Here is a 26,399-nt window from a genome sequence, read left to right as displayed (position 1 = left end):
TATTTTCTGTCATTCCACATGATACAGGATTGATGTGGTTGGAAGAAGCTTTGAGACTGAGGTCAAATACTTCGGAAAATGACACCATTCTCTGTTTGGAATTAGCAGAGTTAGTCCTCAGAAACAATTTTTTATTTTTTGAGGGGGAATTTTACCGGCAAGAACAGGGAGTGGCCATGGGGACCAGTTGTGCTCCCACTTATGCAGATATTATTTTATCTGTTTGGGAACACAAATTTGTACAAACATGTCCTTATTCACAACATTGGAATCTATATACTAGATACCTTGATGATATCTATATTTTTTGGACAGGGGACATGGCAACATTAGAAGAATTTATGAATTATTTATCTGGAATTGCTACCTTCCTGCAGTTCACACATCAAGTAACATCAGAAAGATTTAATTATTTGGATGTGACAATATATAACACAGGTAATGGGTTCAAGTCAGTAGTCTATAGAAAACCAACATTCTCTAAAACATATATTAGTTACAGTAGTGCACATCCCTCATTCCAGAAAAAGAGTATTATCAAGGGGCAGTATGTCCGTGTGAGCTGCATGACATCTTTGGATTATGATTTCCAGAATGAATGTGTAGTATTAGAAAAAATGTTCAGGGATAGAGGCTTTCCAAAAGATCTTATTAATAATATACAAACAGAACTAATACAAGGGAGAATTGATAAGTACAAACCAGTTTTGGGTACAGGTCCACTTACCCCTGTGTAAGGTACAATACAAAAAAAAAAAAAAAAACTCAAGAAGACTTTGGTAAAGCCTTTGTGATGAATTTTAGTGGGACTGCCTACCAGGTAAAATCTATTCTAGAAAGGGAGTGGAAGAAATTTTCCGAATTTATGGATTTAGAGGTATTTAAGAATAAACATCTAAAAGTAGTTTTCAGGAAAGGACAGAATATCAAAAATTTATTAGAGTATGCAGCCAATTCACATATTTTTACACACAAAAGGAGGGGGACTTTTAAATACGGAGCCTGTAACCAATGTAAGTATATATTACAAGGGGAAGAAGTATATATACAGGCAAGACATAAGACCCTATACAATAAAAATTACTCTAACTGTAATTCACAGGGATTAGTTTATTTAGTTACATGCGGATTCTGTGATGCCTTTTATGTAGGTAAAGCTGAAAGGCACCTAAAACGCAGAATATACAAACATCTCAATGATGTGAGAAAGAAGAACAGTACTAATGCCCTGTACAAACATATATTGGAATGTAGTAACGCTCAATTTTTCTTTTCATTCATTGAAATGGTCCCTAGAGAAATAAGAGGGAGTCCCTGGGAGACCAAATTGGAGTTCAGGGAAACCTTTTGGCAGATAACCCTGGAGGCCAATAGAACCCCAGGGCTAAATTATTTTATTTCCATTTTACCTCTTTTGAAGCTTAGATCAGCTAAATTATAGATGTGGCCTTTTACTACAATTCTGATATAAGTGGTACATATTTTTATTTTTATACTATTTGGTATATCAATTGTCATGCTATATATTATATTTATTTATTTACTATTTTTTATAACAAATTATATTTTATAGTACATATTTGATACAACTGTACATATTCTACTTATAATCCAATAGTTGTTGTGGTTATTTATATATTTTGTACATAACATTCAATTCATTTTTTGGAATTTTAATAGTTATCAGTTGTATGTTTTTAAGGGGTTAATTAACCTTAATTAATTAATTAATTAAGGGGAAATGTATATAACGTGTGAATGTAGATGAGTTTAACATTATGTCTGAAGAAGTCTGACGGATACTTGGATGAAAACGCCCTGTTCAAATTCAGCATTAATATACTTTGATTAAAATTTGGTTCTACGCGCAGCTCTTCTATTGTCCAGTTTTTGGTTACTTAATGTATTTATCTTTATGTTTTTTCAGAAGATCGGTAGTCGGATAGCTTAACGAAGCCATATCAAAATTTGAGGACTGAGAGCAAAAATATCTAGCTACAATAAGGTCCCGACGATGTAGAGTTCTGGCGTTGAACAAAGCACAAAAGCGACAGTGAGGGACATCGTGGTCTGGGTCTAAACAGGTGATGCAGTAATAATGGAAGTCTCAGTGTGGTATTTGCTTTCCACAGATGAGAGAATTGTTAACTTTTTCTGACATCGGTTAGAGCAAGAAAAAAGGATCCCCAATGGAGTACTTAGCTTTAGAAGACTTCAACTTCCATTTGGAAATGAAAATTTAGGTAGCAGCCAACCGGCACTCATGCGAACTGCGTCTGCTTCAGGCTCCTTGGTAAGAAAGACTGATGTAATGTCGTTGGCTGCCTGATTTTATACCACTGACGACCTGATGTCAGTCCTGGAGTGACATCAACCGACGCAGAAATACTAAGCCTCTGGTATTCAGGCCGACTGAGGGCTACCCCTGGCAGGATAATCCAAATGTGATGACTACAACAGTGAAACACGAAGAACATCTACCTGTTTCACATTAATCTGACCTCTGGCCTTTGGGTCATTATATCCTGGTTGGAATCTGAAATAAATATATATACACATTGCAGATACTGTTTAATGTTAATATATTTTTGAGTCAGATGCTTCCAATCTGATGCAAATGAGAAGAGTAACACAATGGTTTATGTGTTCCACCCCATTTCAGCCCGAAGTGTAATGCAGTGAGCAAAGAATGATTTAAAAGTGGCAAATGCATTGTCCCCATTTTAATAGCTATGCTTAAATATTTAATTTTCAAAATGATTCAGAAGATTAACAACAAATATATTAAAATACAATTAACTTCTAGGACACACAATAGTATCTATATCTGAAACAAATACTTAACAAGTACAGAGGTCTAATACCAAGTTAAGTAAAAGGCTGAACCATGCAGTATTGAGAAACACCTGGTTTTAAAGCTTTCCAGAAGTAAATGTTTGATGATGTACTTTCTCCATAGACTGTTCAGCAAAGGCACTATGCAGTGATTACTTTTATCATGGAGGATACAATGATACTTAATATGCTGTAACTCCTTGAAGGACAGACAATGTCATTGTAAAAACACTTTAATGTCTTGTAAAAAAACAATTCTTGGTTTTGACCGATTCAGATTTTAGAGGTGTATATTAATAATGAAAAAAGAGGGGTAAAGATGCATTTATCAATAATACACTACAGCCAAATTATTTATCATGGAAACTAGTATTTTTGACATTTCAGCAAAAGAAGCAAAGCACTTTTAAGGGCACACATCTGAAAAACATGGTTCAGCCAGATGCAGCAGGCTGATAAATGTCAATGTGTATGATTCTTGTCGTATAATGCTTACTACAGCATAAGCAGTTCAAGAAAATAATGGCTTAATGTAGCATAATAGGAGAGTCCAATTACCATGCTATACTTGTTGAAAGTAAATCACAGGTCTGAGGTGTACAGTATTGTGTATGTGTGATTCAGAAATAAACACCATTATGCATTAAATATGCAGACAGCAGAGTTATCATAACCTCTGTATACCTACTTCAGTATATTAGACCTGACAGTATGCTTGAATTGTGGGAAAGGATACTGCAGAAAATGGCAGTAATCTGATGTTGAAGTGCTCAGAAGAACAACTGGCTTCCTCTCTGCAAAGCAATGTCACCATAAGAATACACGCTGACCATGGAGTAGGAGAGTGGCTACTCATAAGCTGGGGGTTACACCACCTTTGTAATCTCCTTAGCAATATTATGACAGCAGTTAGTCACAACAGTGTATGGCTTCCAAGATGAATAATCAACAGTTGCTGTGGTATATCAAAGCAGAATGGGCACTTGAATTCTGTCATAGTACAGCTTCTTTCAAAGGGCAAACATGCATTATTGTCTGAGAATACTTGTGCAAGTGAGGACTCATCTTTCTCCAGCTAAAAGTAAAGGAAACTAACCAATAATCATCAATAAATAAAGACTGTACCCCAGCTTTAACTCTTCATCAGACAACATCTAGTACACTGAAATTAACTTTTAAAATAAACAATGACCAGTCAACAGTCAGTATTGAACTCTCCTCCTTCTTAGGGCAGGCTTAAGAGGAATAACCCCATTCATACCAGGGGTTCTATCTGCTCTTAATTCAATAATCCATTTGGCTTCATTGTACTCTGTTAGATAGTTATATTTCCACCATTCTTAGTTAATTTAACTACCTGCAACACCATAAAATCAAATTTATGGTTAGTATTCAGTTTAACATGTTGATATAAGGCATTGTGAATATTCTTCAGCTGTATAGCTGACATATGTTTTAGTATCCTGTCCTTCAACTTACAATTTGTTTTTGCTACATAGAATGAATAACATTCTTTACACTGAGCCAGCTATATAACATCACTAGGTTGACAATCAGTATATTGCAGCAATGAGTAATTTTTACCCATAACTGGATGAACAAACAAATTGTCCCCTGTAATATACTTGCAAGCCCTGCCATGTCTGCATGGAAAGGTACCCTGATGGCAAGATCATGTTTTCTTTACCACACATTGTTCATCGCATAAATAAATCTTTAAGATTCTTATTACACTTAAAACTAAAGAGGGGTTGGTTAGTAACCATTTTTTCAATTTCTCCTCTGTTAATAAAATCTTCCAATTTTGTCTTATTATGTCACATACCCTGCTATGTTACTGCTATATCTGAAGTTCACACATAGTTTGTCCCCACTGGATGAATGTTTCTGCTCCCTCTTACTATCTATAACTCCAGTGTCAGAGAACCATGGTTGAGCCTTGGACGATCTATTTTAGTTACTTATATCCAATGCACATTGAATAACCTTTCCCAGGTAAAGGGGTTCTTAAGTTCTTCACTTCTTTATAGAAATGTTCTTACTTTGGAAAGTAGATATTTCTTTTAGTGCATTATTTCTGAGAAAGTTGTATCATATCTAAAAACTGTAATGTAGGAAGTGCTGTTCTGAATACCTGTATAGGTGTTGTTACTGACAAGTATACAGTCTCATGAGCCTAGGTAGTAAGTAAATCGGATCGAATGTGTGTACCCATTTCACTGGTAGGTCTATGCACATATGCCAGTGGTGCAGTAGGTGATAGATTTAGACAGGCAGTTACTTATGTTGACAGAATGATGCCTCTTCACATTCTAAATAGGGTATCACTAATATACCTGTATATGCTAGGCAGTGGACGTATTACACCATGCAGATGCTTTTCAGTGAGCACCTTTTTTAACAGCACATAACAGCATATTAACCTTTAGATATCACACTACTCTGGTGTCACTCACATTTTTATTTCCTGTTGTAATTGTTTTTTGAATTAAGTATTTCATCATAATGCTCTGTTATATAACTCATACATCGATTTAAAGTTATTTCTATTTCTTTCTTCTCTTCCTTTGTCATTAACTTTTCTATAAAAAAAGTTATTATGCTTGTTATATTATTTTTCTTCCTTTATTTTACTATTATGTAGAGCAGCTGGCACAGTAGTTCTAATGACTAGGCCTGGTTCCACTGTCCCTCAAGTAACCCAGCCATCCCCTTAGTCTGCCTTTGAACCAGCTGAGGCTGCCTCCACAGTAGCTGAAACCAGGGAGAGTGATGCGCTAGGAGTGCTGTTGTTTCCATTGATGGCTGTGTTACAGCTGAGCAGCTTGTAATCCACAGGATGGTGACATAGGTAATGGGGGAGTTGGTGAACTGGCAGATGGATGCCTCCACTGGCTACCTGGAATGGTTCCTCTTGCAACTAGCAGAGTTATGTCCTTGCCTGGTCCTACCAGAAACATCTCAATCAAGATCCAGTGGGGAGGTGCACAGGGTGCTGTTTCACCTCACCCTGGCAATGACATGGTCAGGGGAGAAAGGGAGACTCAGTCTATTAGCACAACCCTGTAAGTCTGGTCTTTGACAAACAAATATTACCCTTGCCTCCCCCACCCTACCACATTCTCCGTTCCTTTCTTCTGTCATCTGCTTTCCTTTGTTCGCTTTCCCCTGTTTTCCTTCTATCTTATACTCCCATTTCCATTCCTGGTTCTTGTCTAAAATACATTTAAGCAGTGCAGTGGCACCTTTAAAGCAGCATGTTACTTTTCTCATCTTCTGCCTTATTAGCATGTGCACATGCTGAGATGCACAGACTCTCTACGTCCAGCAGTTCAACTCATCTGGTTCAATGCAGCTTTAATTTCCTCACTGCAAGTCCTGCCCTGGGATTGAGTGGGAGGAGTAAAATAACTGCACTTTGAGTTTCAGGTTTTCACTTTGTTAACTGATAATGAGCTCTGAGCCACAACATGCCTTCATGATGCAGAGGAAGGATAACCACCATGCTTGCCATGCTGGTCATGTTTCTGAATCCTAGGAACAATGTGCTAGCACAAAATATAGCATTTGTGAAGTCTGCATAGTGATGGCAGAGCTAGGAAGAAGTCTATAAACAGTAGATGTCCTGGAGCCAAGCTCTCCCCTACCCTAAGCAAAAGGCATAATGAACTATGTACAATGAAGCTTTCACTTTCCAGTTAAATGTAACTACATTTATCAACCAAATACAAAATTGAAACAACATATCATGTTTGCTTGGTTGTATACTGACAGTTTTGGTTTGTGCGCTCCCATTTTAAATTTTCTTTCCTTTTATTAATGTTGTAATTGAAGTGGAACATAATACAAAAGTGACAAAGAACAATACCACACTAAGAAGTTATGCTCAGCCTTGTGTTAACAGAATCAGTGACCTAACGAGTTACTGATATTCATCCCATGAAATGCTTCTAAAATATTTTCTGTTTGCTGTAAATAAACTAACTTTTTTTAGATAAATTATTTTAGGCACCACCTATATATATTTTATAATATGAAAATTTACTGTATGATACAAGGTTTTATTACCTGCTTTTACCAGCTTCTTTTGAATACCTGAAAAACAGAATTAAACAGATCAGTAAATATTTTTTAATACAAAGAAACAGGCTCAACAAGCTTGAGTACATGTCTAATTTATTCAAGGATTTTTATTCATACTAAAATTAAAGAAACACTGAATTTAACGTACTCATAATTTCAACAAATAAATATAATTTTACATTTTGTTACATATCTGTTGCTGATTTTCTCTCTCTCTCTCTCTCTGTATATGGCAAAAGTAGCATTGCAATTAATCTTTAACTCAGCTACATACATAATTTGTAAGTTAATTTAAAGAGAGCACTAGAAATGAACTACTAATGAAAAATGTTTAAATGTAGTGCAGGATCTTTCACTTTATAATTCTTACTGGTGTGAGTATCACTAATCATAAAATATAAAAAATAAATAAATAACAATATGAATGCATATAAAACATTTTCTTGGTTTCTTAGTCTGTTTTACATTGTTATATACCTTCTGGAATTACCGTTCTATCCACAAGCGATAAAAACATGAAGGCATATCCTGAGTGTGTGTGTGTGTGTGTGTGTGTGTGTGTGTGTGTGTGTGTGTGTGTGTGTGTGTGTGTGTGTGTGTGTGTGAGAGAATGGGCTTGTTTGTGAATGAGTGGATGTGTGTGTGTGTTTGAATGTTCAGGGGTACCTTTTCTCACATGATGGATGGACCCTAGCGAGAACACCAGCACTGTCAGGTCTGACAGAGCAGTGTTCAGTTTAGAGATATGGTTATCAGCCTGTACTAAGTTATTTCTGTTTGACCTTAGTATGTCTCTAAATCAGAATTTCTCTATATTGTGCTAACTGTCCAGCTGTCTTTGCATAAGTGGAGAGAAATCCTCAAATTCTGCCCATGGATTTGATAGCATAATAAAATGTGACTGGCCCATCTATCTGCCTATTTATTTGCTTAATATAAAAGATAGAGATCCTGAAACATATTCCAAAATAATTTACCCTTCAGGTAATATGCTACTTAGAGCTTTCCTTATTCATTCAAACATTGGTAGTTCTAAAAGAAAACCTCCACAATTTCTCCTGCAGACTACTCACATAACCCAATACAGAGGTAAAAGGTTCATAGGCATTTAGTACACATGTGCCCACTTTCCCCAGAAAACCATCTGATTAAGTGACTTTAGTGTCACACAATAGGCAGTTGTAGACTGAGAGAATAAAAGCCTGAACTACAGGAAGCAGTGGTCTTAGTCCTCTGCACTAACTGTCAGAAAACCTAATGGGTAGCACTAATTTTGTGTCTGACTCCAAGAAACATTTCCCTGTCATGACCGTAAGGTTTGGTTTAACTATAAATCAGTGTCACACTACTTTTCAGTTGATCATCTACAGTATAGCCCACTGCGGGGAGTGGAGCCTGCTGCCATGGCGTGAGTAGCTATTCCCTGAGACTTCAATCTGCTTAGATGTTTAATAACCCTTTTTATACTTCCTTCTGGGCTTTTGGCTCGCTGTCATGGCAATTAAAAAATAATTAAGAAACCATCACATAACTACATTGAACAACCAGAGCAGTATGAAGCCAGAAGTGACTTCTCAGTTGCAGGATAATGTTACTGCTAAACTGGACACTTAACTGAATTGGTGGTGAAAGTTTTGCAAGATACTGCTATCATTAACACTGAAAATGCTGCACAAACGATTGCCAAGGATCTTACCACCTCCAAAACAGTATTTCTGGAATTAGCAATCAATATGCAGGCTGATAAACTTGATGAAAGAGACAAGCTGCATATCCTTAGGGCAGCAGTAGAAAGGAAACCTTTTACATGAGTGGATGCTCAGTAAATCTGTTAAATTGGCCCTTAACTATATTCTTTTTCTGAAACTGGGGATGCACACTCGTATAGTGCAAGTAAGAATTAGAATACATATTTTTCCTATAGACCTTAGACTTGAAATGACCATTCACTGTTTTTTTCTAGCGTAACATCTAAGAAATGTACAGAATCTATGGAGATGGTATGTGTAAATTTAAAAAAAATCAGTTGTAATGTCTAGATATTTCAAAAATTCAACTAACTTAGCCTCCATCTCAATCCAACAAATACAGATATCATCTAAAAATCTAATGTATTTGGTCCAACAATGCCTATATTCAGATTGGAGAATATAAACTTTTTCCCACCAAGCCAAGACAATATTGGCGTAGGTGGGGACGCAATTCGCCCCTATCGCAACTCCTTTTATTTGGTGAAAAAATTCCCCACTGAAATATAGAAAGTTGTTTTTGAGAACCAAGTTCATAAGCCCCAAAATAATATATAAGTCATTATTAGGAATCTGGACATCCTCCTTCAAAAACAATTCCAACCATTCCAACCCCTTAGAAAGGGGGATAATGGAAAAAAGGTCCTTAATGTCAATAATGACAAAAAGGACCTGTTGATAATTCAATTCCAAATCAATTTTCCATAAAAATTCCAATGAATCCTTTAGTATTTGTTTTTTGTTCCACCCATGGGACCTAATCTTAATGTCTAAGTATTTTGCTAGAGTTGCAGTCTTGGATCCTTCTGCAGAAACAATCAGCCTCAGTGGGGGATCCAGGGGATCTTTATGTAATTTCGGGATACCAAAAATATTAGGTCTGTCATTACATAAATAGTGGTTGCTTATCAGCCCATCCATAAGAAAATCGTAAAGGGCCATGTCAATCTTTTGGTAAGTGATGTTAATTTAATTTTTGATACCCTCCTGTATTTGTCAATATCCCCCAGAAGGTTCATCATCTTACCCTCGTATATTACAGAACTCATGACCACAGCACCTCCACCTTTATCAGGCTTCATGATCCGTATACTATCATCAGCCCTTAATTGTTTTAGTAGGGTCCATTCATCCTTTTTTAAATGAAATACCTTCCTATTAGATTCCAGACTAGTAAATTTCCTAAATTCCTTCTCAATTGATACTTCCAAATTTCTCAACTGGGGATGGGCGGGGGGATTAAAAACACTTTTAGGCCTAGGTTCCTGTCCCTGAGATGTAGGTGTATTCACTTGCACCATAATATCCAAATTCATTTTACGTAAAAAAATCTTAAAATCCATAATAAACTTAGAAACATCACCTTTGGTTTGAGGAACAAATTTAAAACCTTTTCACAGCAAACTAAAATGTACAGGGGTGAGTTCATGTTCATAATAATTAAAAATGTGAAAATTCCCCAAGCAATTTTTGACTCCTTCACTTGTAATGTCATAACATGAAGGGTGACCATTAACATTTATCACCTCCCCATGTTTCAGTATCTCGCACTTCCCCCTCCTCCCCATGCTCTGCTTCGCTGCCACACTGTACCCCTGAAAGTACTGAGGGGCCTGCTGGTTCATGATTCTTTCTGACCTGCAAAATGGGAGATACTCTAAAGGGTCATGCAAGGAATGTTCAAAATCATTAGAGCCCCTTTTATTTTGCTGAGGAAGTACATTTTCTTTAACTACATACCCTTCATTAATGTCATAGCTACCAAATGATCTTTTTGGTTCAGGGTAACATGTCTTAGTCTTATGTTCATGTAGTTCCCTTTCCATTTTTTTAATCTTCCTTTTAATATTAGTACAGCATTTCTCATCCACCATATCAAAAACATCATAACATTTCTTTTTATCAGATTCCACTGTGAACATTAAGTTATTTGTTATATTGTTATTTAATGCATCAATTTCCCCACGCAGTTTACCAAGAAAAATCTAATTTTGCTTGACTGTAACCCTCACAATATCTAAACCACATTTGTTAAAAATTTCCAAGAGCTCATTGTAACAGTCAGACCCTTTACATATGTTATTAGGTTATTTTGAAACCCTGAGCACCTTGGGAACAATGTCCCTTCTAAGACATTCACATAAATCCTCGTCTATTTGTAGGGCTTTGTATTTAATAAGAAACTCCGATAGTTTAACTAGTGAATTTTTATAAGTGTCTCTCTGTCCAACATTTACCTCCACCAGTGCAGTGACATCAAAACTGTTGGACTGTTTCCTTTCCATCCAACCATTAAAATCATCGAACCTACCATCCCTTACTAAAACATTTACACCATTGTTACAGTCACCTGGTTGCTTGTGCAAGTTTGTACCTGCTGTGCCAACCTTGTTGGCTTTTATCTGGTTTATTTGTGGTGAATTTCCTTTTGTTATTTCATGGATCTGTGAATTAAAGGCATGGCAGCCTGGGAAGTATGCTGCTGTGTCTACTGACTCCAGTGAAGCCACGTGACAATGAGAAGACATGAGGTCTCCAGTAACAAGTAAAACCTCTGCCAAGAAACTGTTCCCATATAGTGACAAAGCTAATAATCACTTTTCCTCCTGACAGGCGGAGGACATCACTGAGGATATTATGAACCAGGGGTTTGTTTCAGAAGATAAAGAGCTTATCACAATTCAATTTCAAAACAGACTTCAGAGACAAAAGAGAGACAGAGTATTGAAAACATTATACAACAAAAGAAAGGAGGTATTAAAAGTGGGACTGTGAAAGATTCAAACATGAGGAGCTTGGGAGTCTCACTGTGATGTGCTACTTTCTGTGGTGCCACTGCTGCTTACAAGGCACTCATCTCACTGCACTAAGGTCCCCCTCACAGATACCACCACCCTATACCTCACTGGATGAGATACAACATTGGATACAGACTTTAAATTATATTTTTTAGTGGAGCTGTGTTTAACTGAATATAGTTATAGCTTAGAGTTACAATGGCTATTTGATGCACTATGAACGTGTGTGGTTTAAATTCACCTTATAAAAATAGGGCACTTTTAACCTGGAAAAATCTAACAAAGTCGATATTATTTTCTGTCAAGAATGTAAGGTCGCTATTAGACCTGGACATGTTTTAATTTTTTTTTTTATTTGAAAGGGACACATGCTTTTGAATCTAAATATGAGACTGAAACAATAGGTTTTACTCCAGATAAATACATCACTGTGCTGGACTTTGTTAGAGAAGAAAGGGAATAAAGAAGGTAGATGGATAATGGGAAGGCTTAATACACCACACTGGGAAATTATATTAGGGTCATTATATAATGGGAAGGCTTAATACACCACACTGGGAAATTATATTAAAGTCATTATATGGCCCAAACAAAGATTGTCCTGATTTCTTTGTGAGATACTTTAGTGAGCTTAACTCCTGGCACCACTAAACTCCAAAATAATTATAGCAAGGTATTTAATTAAACAATGAACTCTGTGACAGACAAGAATAAACCTCTGTCAGAATGTCATATAAAACCCCAGAAAGGACTGATAAATGCTTGGAACATTGTGAGTTTAGTTGATATATAAAGATTCTTTCACCAACAGGACTTTTGACTTTACTTATTCTTTCCCACAAGGGAAATCCTCTAGAAGAGTGAACCATTTGTTAGTATCTAAAGACATAGTCATGGATAGATATTCATGATACCAGGATCATTCCAGACCTGCTTATGGACCACAAATCAGTCATGCTAGCCAAGGGCATCAAGAAATCTAAGAGCAAAGACAAACATTGGTGGCTAGATGTTTTGATTTTTCAGGTAAAAAGATTTGCTGGGTCATATCAGAGAAAAGTATGCAAGGCTATTTAAGATGTAGCCCACCTGGGAAATATGAGCCTTTAGTATGTTTGTACTCAGTTAAGCTGGAACTCAAAGGTTCACAGGTTCATAGGTGTTTACTAGGCTAATGACCACAAGGACCTTTTTAAGCCTAGCCATGCATCCCAAATCTCTGACAGGTTCTGGCAGTCTTGATAAGTGTAAGCAGGGGCTTGGGAGCTGACACATTTATAATCAGGGGCCTGGGAGATGAACCATTTACAAGCTGCCTGTGTCCATTAGAGACATAGGTGCCAAACCATTGACTTTGTAAATGGGCCAAAATGCAATTGCTAAATAAGTGGAATAAGGAAATCCATACCTTTGAAGACGATGTCCACTCAGCATGGCAAAAGTGTAAAGCTTGTAGGTTTAAAAAAAAAAGATAAGGTTCAAGCTTATATGGCTAAGCAAACAGCCTTAAATCTAATACTAATAAAGGAACATGCACAATTGTATTTAGATTATATGGCTTTTTGCAGCTGGACAGAAGAGAACAAACCCAGGAAACTATTATTATTATTATACAGGATTAAACAGCATCAAATGGCTGTAGCTATAGCAGGGATAATCTCCCAAAAGGTAAAGGGCACAGTAATGTCAGCTGAGGGTATAAACAGAGAAATTCATCAGTTATATCAACATCTTTATACTGAAGGAAGAACATAAGCCAGTCTCCAAGAGGCAATTTAAAAAGTTTTTGCAACAGCTTAGTATTCCCTAGGTGTCTGTTGAAGGTCAAACTGCTCACTCAGCCCCGAGTAAGGCATCAGAACTGGACAGTATTAATGGTGAACTTTATGAGGAGCTAGTGAACCAAATGGTCCCTGGTTTACTAGAGTTATATCAGCCTTTTCAAAAAGATAGAAAAATAATTCCTCACAGGCTTCAGTTATAACAGTCCTCTGTAAGACACACAGACCAGCAGGTGATGTAGCCTGCTGCTGCCCTATCTCATTATTAAACATTGATATTAAAATGTATGCAAAGATCATAGCTATCAGAATACACCCCATGGCTTCTGACTCTAGTATCTCCATCACAGAGTGGATCTGCAAAAGGAGGAAGAGGTGCGGATCATCTTTGCACTCTGCAGATCCTAATGTAATGGTTAAATAATGTACCTGAAAAAGCTATGGTTGTTATGGTTGATTTCACCAAGAACTTTGACTCTATAACATGACAATATCAATGGCATATTCTTGAAAGCACAGCATTTCCCCCAGAGTTTAACTTGGTCATCAAAGCTTTATATCACCAACCCCTTGCTAGTGTACTGGCTAATGGTATACTTTCCCAAACCTTTTCTACTGCAAAAGGGTATCAAACTAGGGTGTCCAATGTCCCCAGTATTTTTTTCAAGCAAGATAAGCAGATGTGTGAGTGGAAACTAATGAGTGAATATGTAAGATTTTATTTATTTGCAATTGACTGTTATTAATAAGTAATCCGAGCAAAGTTCCAAATATACCAGGGGAAACTTTACATATATTTTATGTAATTTCAGGATTGCATGTGGATGTAACTAAAACATACCTCTCAACTTCTTAATGCAATAAATCTAGACAAAGACAAAAATATGGACAATTTTTAAACATTTCTCTTATTAACTTAGAAAGTTGACAGGATAATGGGTTTAGCAATAGCATACATTTTCAGAAGGGATTAAAGGAAACTCAAATGTCTGTCATTATTTAGTGACTTCAAGTCTTCAATAATTTGCCAGTAAAGCACAAATTTTATGAGCAACAGACAAAAATAACAGGCAAAACGCTGGACATTTTATGAAAATCTGGACAGTTGAGAGGCATGTCTTATTGTATCCAGTGAATGAAGCAGCCTTAGGTTGGACGGAAATGGGCTTTCCCATCTCCCTCGTGTAGGCCAGCCAACATCCTAAATACTTGGAGACTTATCTGCATCCGGACCTACTGCAAGTGGTGGAAATCAGTGTAAAACCTCTATGGGTGAAACCACTCATCTGGGTTCATTCATGACATAAATTAAGATTGCTTCTGTTGTAGAGGAATGCAGCTGTGAAAATGCTTGCAGCATCTTTCTTGCTATACTTATTTCCATGCAGCTGTACCAAAGGAATATCTCATGTTTTAAAGAATAACAAGTTTCCTAAATCAATTTATTTGGAATGGAAGACACAGGTGTCTTTCAAAACAGATCACATATGCTCTGATATGCAACTCTGGAATCAGTATTCCACGCTGGGACAAATATGCCCAGGTCTTTTATTGCCTACGCTGTTTAATTTGTCTAGATTGGAGTTCTCTCTTTATTCCATTATAGACACTCTAGAGTTTAAACTGATCCATGCAATCTCTCCCTCAGCATTTAGCAAGTTGGTTCACTATAGCTCAGCCATATCAGATAGTTCCACCAAAAGATGTAAGGGGCTCTGCGGTTCCATTATGGGGTAATGCACATAGGTATATAGCTGATAATATGGCCTGATTTAAACATTGAGAACACAAGGGAATTATATGGTTTTGCAATTTAATGTCTCAAAAAGATGGGGTGTACACAACAGGGGATTTTCAGTTTAGTTGTTACATTTTCAGTTTTTAGCATCAAAATAGAGCTGGAGAAAGATGCATTCTTGAAATATCTTCAAGTAATAAGTAATAAGTAATAAGTAGGTCTCCATATTAACTTCTGATCAACAGCAGTACTACTGCAGCTGATAGAAGTGAGAAGGATGACATGAAAACAAAACCTTGCATTATACCCCTAGTATACAATATACCTTTTTACACAAGCTAATGAAGACACCATATATCTATGGAAAAAATGTTATTTTTGTACAATATGGATACTGGCCTCCATATGACAGTGTATGGAAAGGTTTATGCTTGCAAATAACCTTCTTTGTTTGTGGTTTCCACAATCCTATGCTAAACCATGAGTTCGGTGACTGTCAGTATATATCTGCACCGTAGGACAAATTAGATAAACTTCATACAGCTTGGTTGCAGATGTTGATCCACTGTACAAGGCATTTTTTTTATAGGAGTTATAATAGTTAGTAGCTCAAAAGTGTGTTACTCTCAAGTGTGTCATACAGCTTTCAAGCTTAGTGTGGACTTATATAGCACCTCAGTGTGGAAACCCCCACAGGAAGTTAATTGGTGATCCTTAATGCAATGGCAGTGTAAAAGGTGTCACTTACTTTCTCATCTGTACAACTCAGATTGTCCCTCCCAGGATAATATCCATAGTAACTATGATATAACTATACCTTCCCTCAATATACTTGTGAGCAATGGAGCAATATTCATGGTTTCCTAGAAAATGAGTGACGTGCAATAAGACTGTCTATTATTAGTTTATTAATGAGCCAGTCGTGGCTAACAATGTTCCCTTCTGATATTTGAAGCACAATTTGATGTGTTTTCTTACATTAGTGAGGCTTAACATGAGTTTATGGAATTTGAATATATTTTGCCCTGTTAATGTTGTTTGATGTGTTTTCTTACATTAGTGAAGCTTAACATGAGTTTATGGAATTTGAATATATTTTGCCCTGTTAATGTTGTTTGATGTGTTTTCTTACATTAGTGAGGCTTAACATGAGTTTATGGAATTTGAATATATTGTGTCTTGTTAATGTTGTTTGATGTGTTTTCTTACATTAGTGAGGCTTAACATGAGTTTATGGAATTTGAATATATTTTGCCCTGTTAATGTTGTTTGATGTGTTTTCTTACATTAGTGAGGCTTAACATGAGTTTATGGAATTTGAATATATTTTGCCCTGTTAATGTTGTTTCTCACTACTTTTCTGGATGTGTTGCTCTTGCTGCTGTTGTTGTACTTATGCTACATTATCTTTACGAATCTGCAAGCTAATGGATATGAGAATAATGTTGTTAAGTGTTTCTAAAAGACAAAAAATAAACAAAAAAAAGTTTGTATTGCTGAGAGCTCCACCTGTTTGTTGGCTATAGACCTGAAGGAATTACATAGGGAGTGCTCCTTTGTCTGCAGTCCTATTAACTGACATACACGGGGACCACTTTGCAATCTGATGCCATGTGTAGGCATCACTGACCGTAAGAGTGTGCATGCATGCATACCCAGCTCTAAACACCCCATCGATGTTCTCCATATAGAAAAGATTGCAAATGAAAAAGAAAACATACAGTGGCAACTATATGATATTACAACAACTGCAACGTGCTACCTGTTGCATCTCAATTATAGCTTTGGATGTATGGCAACATTTCCCTGTAATGTCTGCAATTCTATGGGTGATACACACACGGTACTGTGCTGCTATGGGTGATGCACAGATGGTACTGTGCTGTTGTATGGCTTTGCAATATAGATTCATAGGTAAATACTAGGTTAATTGCCTTATAAGGTCATGTTAAGCCTACACAATAACCTGGGATTAGAATCAAACCCCTTACTCTGTGTTTATGAGGTGAAGACTTTAACCACTATGCCACCCCCCCCCCCTCATCATTGGGAAAGTGATATACTAAGAATATGTAAGGCTACAACAATAATTGACTAGGTAAGCTCATTAACACTGAATATTTCAGAACTGTGTAACCCTCTCCTGGTGTAAAGTGGCATGTTCCAAGTGTTATTCTTGGTGTAGGTAACCCTGCAATTCTAGTATACTCTCATATCTCTGCATCAGTCTAGGGGCATGGTAGATTAAAGGAATTATTATAATTTAACACTGACTCATTCCTTTCAGAATGTGTCTGTCCCTCTATGTACTCAATAGATCATCCCTTTTTCTACCTCACACATGAATTGAACTGCCTTTTATAAATAAGCATGCCTGCTAATTCCTATAGTGTGTTTCCCTGTTCTAACTCTTCCTGTACACATTTTCGATCACCTACCACTCATTCTCTGAAATATCTGAATATATGCCCATTTCTATAATTGTATTCTCCTGCAGTTATAGATTTCTGATTTTTTTTGGATCCTGCAACTCTTGAGGTCCTGTAAAGTTTATTTCCTGCTATCATGATAATGATGATGATGATGACCATCATCAACCCCCTTTTTCCCATTTTCTACATAGGGTCGGGGTGTCATGTTAACTGTTGAAATCACTCTTAATTCAATGCCACACTCCTGACTATTGCAGATCTGTCACACAATTCATCCACCTCTTTGCTGGATGCCCTTGTTTCTTTTTACCTTCTTCCTGTCTTTCCCAAATCCTATTCACCAAATTATCTTTTGCTTTTCTGCAGATGTGCCTGAACCACTGTAATTGGTTTTCTTTGATCTTTTCTGCAATTGGAGCTACTTTGACTTCTGCTCTTATGTCCTCATTTCTTCATCTGTCCCACAGTGTGCATCTTACCACCCTCCTCCGGCACATTTCCATCACCTCTAGCTTCCTCATCTGCTCTGACTTTACTGCCGTGGTTTCTGTGGCATACAGTAGTACTGGTCGCACCACTGTGGTTTCTATACCATACAGTAGTACTGGTCCCACCACTGTTTGTACATCTTACTTTCATTCTTCTGTCATAGACTATACTTGACACTTTATGCCAGCTGGCTGAAGCCTCTCTGATTCTAGATTTGACCTCTTCATTCTGACTTCCCTTCTCCTCAGCCACCCCTCTCAGATACTTAAGCTGTTAACCTGTTCCACTGTCTTCTCTTCTATCTCAGTTTTCATCTTCTTATGATTTTCCCAATTTTCTGCCATTACCACTGTCTTACCTGTACTTAGTTTCAACCTATGTGCCTTCATTTCACTCCAATTCCCTTTCCTATGCTGAAGTTCTTGCTCAGAGTCTGCCCATGATGCCACATTGTCTGCATTACAGCAATTTTGTTGATCTGACCTACTCACTAATGTAATCCATCAGTAGTATGAACAGCAGTGGGCTCAGAGCTGAACCCTGATGCACACCCATTCCTACTGGGAACCCTTCTGTGAGACCAAACACTGTTCTTACTTGAGTCGTTGGATCTTTGTACATAGTCTGCACTAATTCTATCAATGTTTCTGGGACTTCAAACTACTGCAAGACTGCCCAAATTAACTTTCTTGGGACTTTGTCATGTGCCTTCTCCAAGTATAGGCATGGCTCTGGCTTCTTCTTAACTATCTGTCTCACTGTAAACAATGGGTCAGCTGTGCTGCATCCTGATCTGAATCTGTACTACTCATATCCCATCTTACTTTCCACTACTCTGCATATCTGCTTATCAGTCACCCTCTCCAGAATTTTCATGCAGTATGACAGGAGTTTAATACCTCTGTACTGCCCACAGATGAAGATGTCCCCTTTCTTCTTGCAAACTGGCATGAGCATGCTTATTCTCCAGTCATCTGGGATACGCCTTTCTTTCCACACTGTTATGAATACCCTCTGGAGCCATTTCTCACCTGTCTCACCCAGGCTCCCAACATCTTAATCATATCTGCTGTGACTTTATCTGAGCCCACTGCTTTCCCTGAGTTCCTTCTCCTTAAAGCTGCTCTTACTTCTTCTAGGGCATGCTTCTCTTCTTCAATCATCCTTGGCTGTTTCTGCAGCAGTACAGCTTCTGTGGGATTTTCTTCATAGATTCATACATTGTTACTATGCTAACAACAGGCATTTATAAGCTACCTCTGTCTATAAGGGACATGAGTGCCAGGCCTGGTGTAAATTTTCTATTCCCCATCCCCTTCTTCATTCAGAAGCTGCTGGAAATATTCCTTCCATCTGCCTTTGATATTATGTGGACTGGTGAGCAGATTGTTGCTGGCATCCTTTATGAAGGAAGGGTGTCTGACTATCTTCTTTATCTTTCTGTCTTTGTCTTGCAACCTGATATAGTTTCTTTGTGCCATGTACTGAGTCACTTTCCAGAAGCTGGAAGAGTGCCTCTGATGCCCTGTTCTTTGCTATTGTGATTCCTTTCTTAGCCTCTTTGTTAGCAAACCAGTATTCCTACTTAGCCTGGTCTGACTTTTCAATCTCCCACTTTTTCCTGCAGTCTTTCTTTCTTTGGTCGACTTCCTGGACTTTTGCATTCTACCACAGAGCTTCCTTATGTATCTTATTTCCATACTAGGCCCAGCCACATATTTGTTCTGTAGTCCTCACATATGCTATTTGGAGGAGCTGCAATACTTCCTCAGCTCCAACTATTTCCTCTCTTCCTTCTCTTGGTGTGCTACATCCTTGAGTAATTCTTTGAACTGTTGTCCTTACTCTCTAGTTAACTTCCAGGTCTTCAGCATAGTCCCTGTTAGAGCCTTCCAATTGTGGCAACCAGTGGTTTATTCTGTGAGATGGGGACTTTGCAATAACTGATTCTACCCTTTTGCTTACTGAGAGGAAGCCTACCTGAGTTGCATGTTGGCCAGTTTTGAATATGATCTTGTGACTGTCTCTCTTTCTCAACCATGTGTTGGCTACTATCAAGCTTGCCAGACAGAAGTCTAGAATATCTGAGTTCTCTTATCTTGAGGATTCTGCATGATGCCTAAAGCAAATGGTCTGTACAATTATTCCCTCCTACAAGGCAAAATGTAGAGTTTGTGCTGCTGCCCACAACTCCATTCATTGTTGTGTTTGAGAAGGAAACACCCAGTAAATTTATTTGGAGATGAGACGAACTCCACAGAGACACAGGAAAAACATGCAGACTCCAAACAGGCAGAGGCTTGTGGTCAGGATCGAATCTTGTACCTTGCACATGGGAAGCGAAGACCTTAACCATTATGGCAGCTGGTCTTAATCTCTATCTAAATATCCTGCTATCATGATCATGCATGTTAAATTTTGCAGCCTGTCTTCATATGGCTTCTGGTACAGATCATGCTCTGTTTTATTCCCCTTCCTATAAGTTTTTTTCTTTTACATGCCTTTAAAATGATAAGGTCTCCACAGCTAAGTAAGCACTCCAGATGAGGTCATACCAATTGCCTCGATGGATGGTTACTAATGTCCTAAGAACCGCAGTATTCTACCAGGTTTCTTTAGTAAAGTACTAACTTATGTTACATGGGATGACTATCCCATATAACATAAGTTAGTACTTATGTTATATGGGATGATTCTCTCCATTTTGTTTTCCTCACATGGCAGTTCTCCTCTAATTCTCTTCCTACAACATGGTCTTGGTTTCCAGGTGCATTGTTTTGCATGTAGGTAGAAGACATCAAGATGCTGATAGTTGCAATGGTGCCACTACTGAAGGCATGTACCAGTCTGTGATAGTGAAACAGGAACTGAGCCATAAGTCAAGCTTTCAATTTAATAGGTAGTGTCTATCATCATTTTCACCTATGGTCATACCCAAAAGGAAAGCTTAATGGTACAAGCTACAGAATGAGGTTTCTTTGCAGGCTGACTGTCTACATGACTTAGAAAGAAGCTTGACAATCTTGGAAGATTCTGGAGTACAGTTACTGCTCCTCTCTCTTAATAAGTGACAGCTAAGGTCATACAGACAAGTTCTGATGATGCATCCTGTCTACTGGGAGGATACCCCAAGGCAAATTCATCACTTTGGGGGATATTATTTCTCATCTTTTGTAATTATTGTTAGGCTACTAGATGATGAGACACTGCTGCTGGGGAAAGGGAAGTCTTCTCTGCTTGCTACAACCATGACCTAACCAGGACAAGCTGTCAATAATATGGATGGCTGATTTCAATCTGCAATACTCTGAACCATTCTTCCAGATTTGTTGAGTCACTTCTCAACCTTTTCACAAATGTTGATGTATCAACCCTGTTGTGTAACTTCGTATCAGTAGCACAAAGGTAATTCTCAACTTCCAGTATTTCTGTAACAAGCCTTTAAATGATTAGTCCTAGTACTAATACAGTGGTGACACATTGTTAACATCCTTTCTTCAAAATTAACCCCATTTAATATGAGTCATTTTGCCATATTTCACAGTCAGTTCTTCAGACGTGCTACCACCCTGGAGCACACACATAGTCACTGTTGTTTGTTCATTTGTTCATTACCCTATTGTACTGTTAACCTTCACTGTACTCACAGTTCAGTATGCTTTTATTCAGTGGACCATATCTAGTCATCAAGGTACTGTCAGGCAGTTCTTTTTGACATATTGTGCCTGGAATGCAATGTTTATGTGGCTACCACCAGATCAGGTAAAGGTCTACTGAAACTAACTATACACAGTGATTGGCTCAACAGGTCACACACCTGCCTTTGATATTGGAAGTTTATACGGGTATGAGGTCAATTTCCCCAACAGGTTTTTGGATTCATTTTCTGTACTGACACTGCAGTTCAGGACAAGTGGGCTAAAGGGTACAAGGAGAAAATATGCAACATACATAAGATCGATGTGTAGGGATAACAAAAAAGTGGGGCAAGGGTGGTGAGAAGGAAGACAGAATTATTATATTTCATAGGTTCATAGGTTCATACTAGGCTATATGCCCTAGGGCATTTATAAGCATAGCCAGAGTGTGTTTGGCTTTCGCCACCCATTTTAAATTAATTTTGCTATGCCCTTTTTTGAGGTTAGTATACTGTGCCTCTGTCTAACAGTGACACAGAAGTGATACCCGGGGTAAACCTATGATCTCCCATCCAGTCATCAAGATTCCTCTTGAAGAGGGTCAATGAGGGACTCTGCCTAACCTGGACTGGGATTTTATTCCAGAGTGAAGGGAGCCTCTGCATTATGAATCTGTCCCTCCAGCATGTCCTATTTATTTCAGTGCTGAGGTTCAAGTCTCTCGAGCGCGTAGCTCGATGGGATTTGGATTTTCTGAGGTGCAGCATGTCCATTAATTCCGGGTTGGACTTGGCTTTATACGTCAGGCACAGATCGCCTCTGAGCAGGCGGTATGCCACTGAGTAGAGCTGGAGTTTCTTTAGTCGAGCAGCATATGGCATCTGTTTGAGCCCTTTGATCCTCTTGGTGAGGTACTTTTGGGGCCTTTCCAGTTGCTGCAGGTGTCTGGTAAAGTACATTTCAAAAGGGGCATTGTACTCAATTATGGGCCTGATGAGGGATGAGTAAAGAGGCACGATGACCTCCCCTGATCTAGATGTGAATCCCTTCATGATTAGGTGGGCTATATAAAATGTTTTTCTAACCACTTTGGCCACGTGGTTGTCAAATGAGAGATTGCTATCAAGTTGGGTCCCCAGGTCCCTAATTTCTTCATCCGTACTTAATGGATTACCACCTATGTGGTAATTTGTGGGCGCTTTGTTTTTGCCAAAGGGGATGACTATACACTTTTTGGCGTTTAGCTTGAGGCCATGGCTCTGGCACCAGTTGTCTGTTTCTATTAGGCCCTTTTGGAGGATGCTTGTGTCGGCTGGAGAGTCGATTATGGCACACAGTTTGCAGTCATCTGCGAACTTGGTCAACCACAGTCCTTCCATCTTGGCCTGTACCTCCGAGAAATATATACTGAACAAGAGAGGTCCCAGGACTGAGCCTTGTGGGACACCACTTGTAACTGGTTTGGAGTCTGACATGGCACCAGCAATTCTAACCATGTGGGTTCTGTCTTTGAGCCAGTTTGCAACCCATCTAGTGACATAGGGGTTTATATTTAAGCTGGTGAGCTTATCTATAATGCCGGAGTGGGGTATTGTATCGAAGGCTTTTGCGAGGTCCAGTTAGGCTGTGTGGACCACCTTCCCCTCGTCAATGGCCTTGGTGACTGTTTCAAAGAAATTGACCAGGTTTAAGAGGCAGGATCTGCCCTTAACAAAGCCAAACTGGGTAGGATCCATTGTCTGTAGGTCCCCAATATCTTTATTTATGAGGTCCATGATGATCCTATTCATAACTTTGCAGACCAAGCTAGTCAGACTTATGGGGTGATAGTTTCTAGGATCTGTTGAGGCACCACCTTTGTGGAGAGGGACCACTGTTGCTGTACGCCACTTTTTGGGTACATATCCTGTAGTAAGGCTGAGATTGAAGAGTAGTTTTATGTTTGGGTTTAGCTCTTCTTGGAGTTCATGTAGGACGCAGCCCGGGACACCATCTGGTCCCATTGATGCTGTGTTTTTTGCTTTGGAGAGGGCGGCTCTTACCTGAGCATCTGAGATGTCAGGGGGGCAGCACACTGCTGGGATAGATATTTGCCCTTTTGGTGGGGGGGGGAGTTTGCACTGAACCTCTCAGCTAGGATATTGGCAATGTCTGTGGGTTCGGTGTACTTTTTGTCATTTTGGACTAATTCTGAGCATATCTGGGAATTCCCACCCAGGTTCCTGACATAACTAAAGCAAGACTTGTGATTATCCTTAGTGTCCTGTGCAATTTTTCTCTCTAAGCTGGTCTTAGATGATTTTATGATTGCCCGTAGTTTTTTGCTAGTACTGATCAGAGATGCCTTCCCTTTTTGGGATTTTTCTCTATCATGTAGTAGCTTCCTCCTTCTATTGTATAGTTTGTTTATGGCTGGGGTCCACCAGACAGGACGTCTGCCTTTGGAGGATTGGGTCTTGGTTTTATTTGGGATTGCATGATCCATGCATTCCTGAAGGTGTTCATAGAATGCATTTATAAAGGATTCTGCGGTCTGGGCCGTATTTTCCACAGGCCCGGGGGCTTTGAAGGATTCCACCTCGGTTTTGAGGAGTGTGAAATTTGCTTTAGAGAAGTTTTTCACTGTGGTTTTCTGGGCAGGGGGTGGGGTCGGGATGTGAATATCCAGTGAGATTAGTTTGTGGTCTGATCTTACCAGTGAGGGATACACTTCTGGTCTGGAGCATAGAGTCCCCATGTTGGTGATGATCAGGTCCAGTATGTTTTCCCCTCTTGTGGCAGTGGTAACAAGTTGTTCCATAGCATTTCAGTTTATAATTCTAGGAACCTTTGGGCTAGGGTGTTGGAGCTAGAGTAATGCTCCCAGTCTATATTTACGTAGTTGAAGTCGCCCAATATAATGGTGTTTGGAGAGACCTTCATATTTTCCAGTGTTCTCAGGAAGGCCAAGTGGGGTTCCTGGGTTTGGGAGGGTGGTCTGTAGAAGGCTATAAACTGGAAGGCAGTTTTACCCACTGTTAGTTGCACATGGATAGTCTCTTATGCTTCGTGCTGTGCCACCAACCTGGAGGTGTGGGTATCTTTGACGAATATTGATACTCCCCCTCCTTTTGTGGTTCGGTCCAAGTTTTGGGGCCGAAAAGCATGGTATGAGGTATAACCTGGTAGTGCTGGGGTGCTTTCGGGAGCCTTGAACCAGGTTTCTGTTACTGCACAGATATCGATGTTCTCCATGCTAAGGAGAGTTTCGAGTGTGTGCATCATACATGGTTTGCTTCATAGAAAAGTATCAGGAAGATTTATAGTAAGTAGATTCTAAGTGTGTTATTACGCAATTGAGATGTTGATAATGGCAAGCAGGGTGGAGAGATTAAGCAATGAAGTTCATATTTGTAAATTGTAATTCATATTTCATGTTAACATGTATACATATTTATGTTAATACTCTTTTAAATGTAAAGTTATGCTTTTTATTAAAGTTTACAAAATACGTAATAAAGAGCCTCTACTGTTTTTGATAAGTGGCATGGGATCCTTCACACCCATCTGAGACCATCAATTCAGGCAGATGGGACCCAAGTTTATCATCTCATCCAAGGGATGTATACATAACAGTTCAGCATCCCCTTACACTGCACTGCCATATCATTCATAGAAATCTAATCCAATTGCCTGGGAGTATGAATAGAACCCACAATCTTCTGATCTTCCAGTACCAGAGGCAAGTATGTTATCTCTTGAGTTCCTCATACTAATATATAATCATTGACCCAGTGCTGTAACATGACAAAATATGCAAAACCTGCTCATGATTCAGATATAAAATTCCTTTCTTATCTCGCAACTAACCCACTTTATACTTTCTTTTTGCTCATTATAACATCAACTACGTCTTTAACAAAATCAGCAACTCTCTAACCTGTTTATCCTTTACAAAATCATATCTTCATTTATCATCTCTTTTAATGAATTCATTATCCATATTGGTACAGTTCTTACAAATAATCTTATAATTTATGTTTCATAAGGCAACAAGCTACCAGATCTTTATCTCAATCCTTTCTTAACTTTTCCATATAATTTTATTATAGTTTCAACTATATTTTATCTTTAATCCCCCCCTTTAACCAAGCATTCAAAACTTTTAGAAACATATTTTTTTCTTTCCCTCATAAATCTTTATAAAATGAATATCCAGTCCCATCCTTAGCTGGCACACTATATTTATGAACTAACCTTAATAAGTCATTTGTTTCTTCTAAGGTTATGTCTGACCCTATTTCCCTTCTAACGTTATCACTGTCTTTATTTCCCAGAATCCTAAATGTGTAATTCCCTCTTTTTTTTTACAAATCTATAACATCTACTTATATGCCAAATCCATTAGGCAACTTTGCCTGTATGTTTTGCTACTATTTACACCACATAAACTCTTCATCAAATACTCTTCTTTCTTGACTGACTTATCTAACTATGGCATAATCTTCCACATCCCTGTTAAAAAAAGATTTGCTTCCTCAATAATATTTATTTTTTACTCTATTCCTTATGTATTTCACTCTTCTTCTAATAACAAAATACTTCTTGATCACTGATAATCTGTTCATATTTAAACTCATTTAATAATCTTCCTCCCATTTTCCTTTAGATCCTTATCTTTTATCAACTAATCTTTTTATATTTTTCATTAAAAGCCACCCCCATTCTGTCCAATCTTTGTGAAATTCTCATATGGTTTTGGGATTTATCCATAAGTCAGTTACATCAGCCATTCAAACACCCATTCTTGCCCAATCAAAAATCAATCTCTTCATGACACTTCTTACATTAATCCCATTCTTAATCCCAGTTTCCCAT

The 26,399-nt window shown here is 38.2% G+C and overlaps 1 protein-coding gene across 1 annotated transcript in view; it reads right to left on the bottom strand.

The window, feature by feature from the left end:
- Positions 1-26,399, bottom strand: part of LOC122791475 (butyrophilin subfamily 2 member A1-like) — a 797,187-nt gene that overhangs the window by 433,803 nt on the left and 336,985 nt on the right. Inside the window, exon 6 of the mRNA XM_044059218.1 lies at positions 6,904-6,930. Within this exon, the coding sequence (XP_043915153.1) occupies positions 6,904-6,930 (27 nt within the window). The remainder of the gene's footprint in view (positions 1-6,903; positions 6,931-26,399) is intronic.

This window comes from Protopterus annectens, chromosome 17.part0 (genome assembly GCF_019279795.1).
Source record: "Protopterus annectens isolate FY-2018-M chromosome 17.part0, PAN1.0, whole genome shotgun sequence".
Taxonomy (NCBI): domain Eukaryota; kingdom Metazoa; phylum Chordata; order Ceratodontiformes; family Protopteridae; genus Protopterus; species Protopterus annectens.
This window is presented reverse-complemented; position numbering and strand designations above follow the sequence as displayed.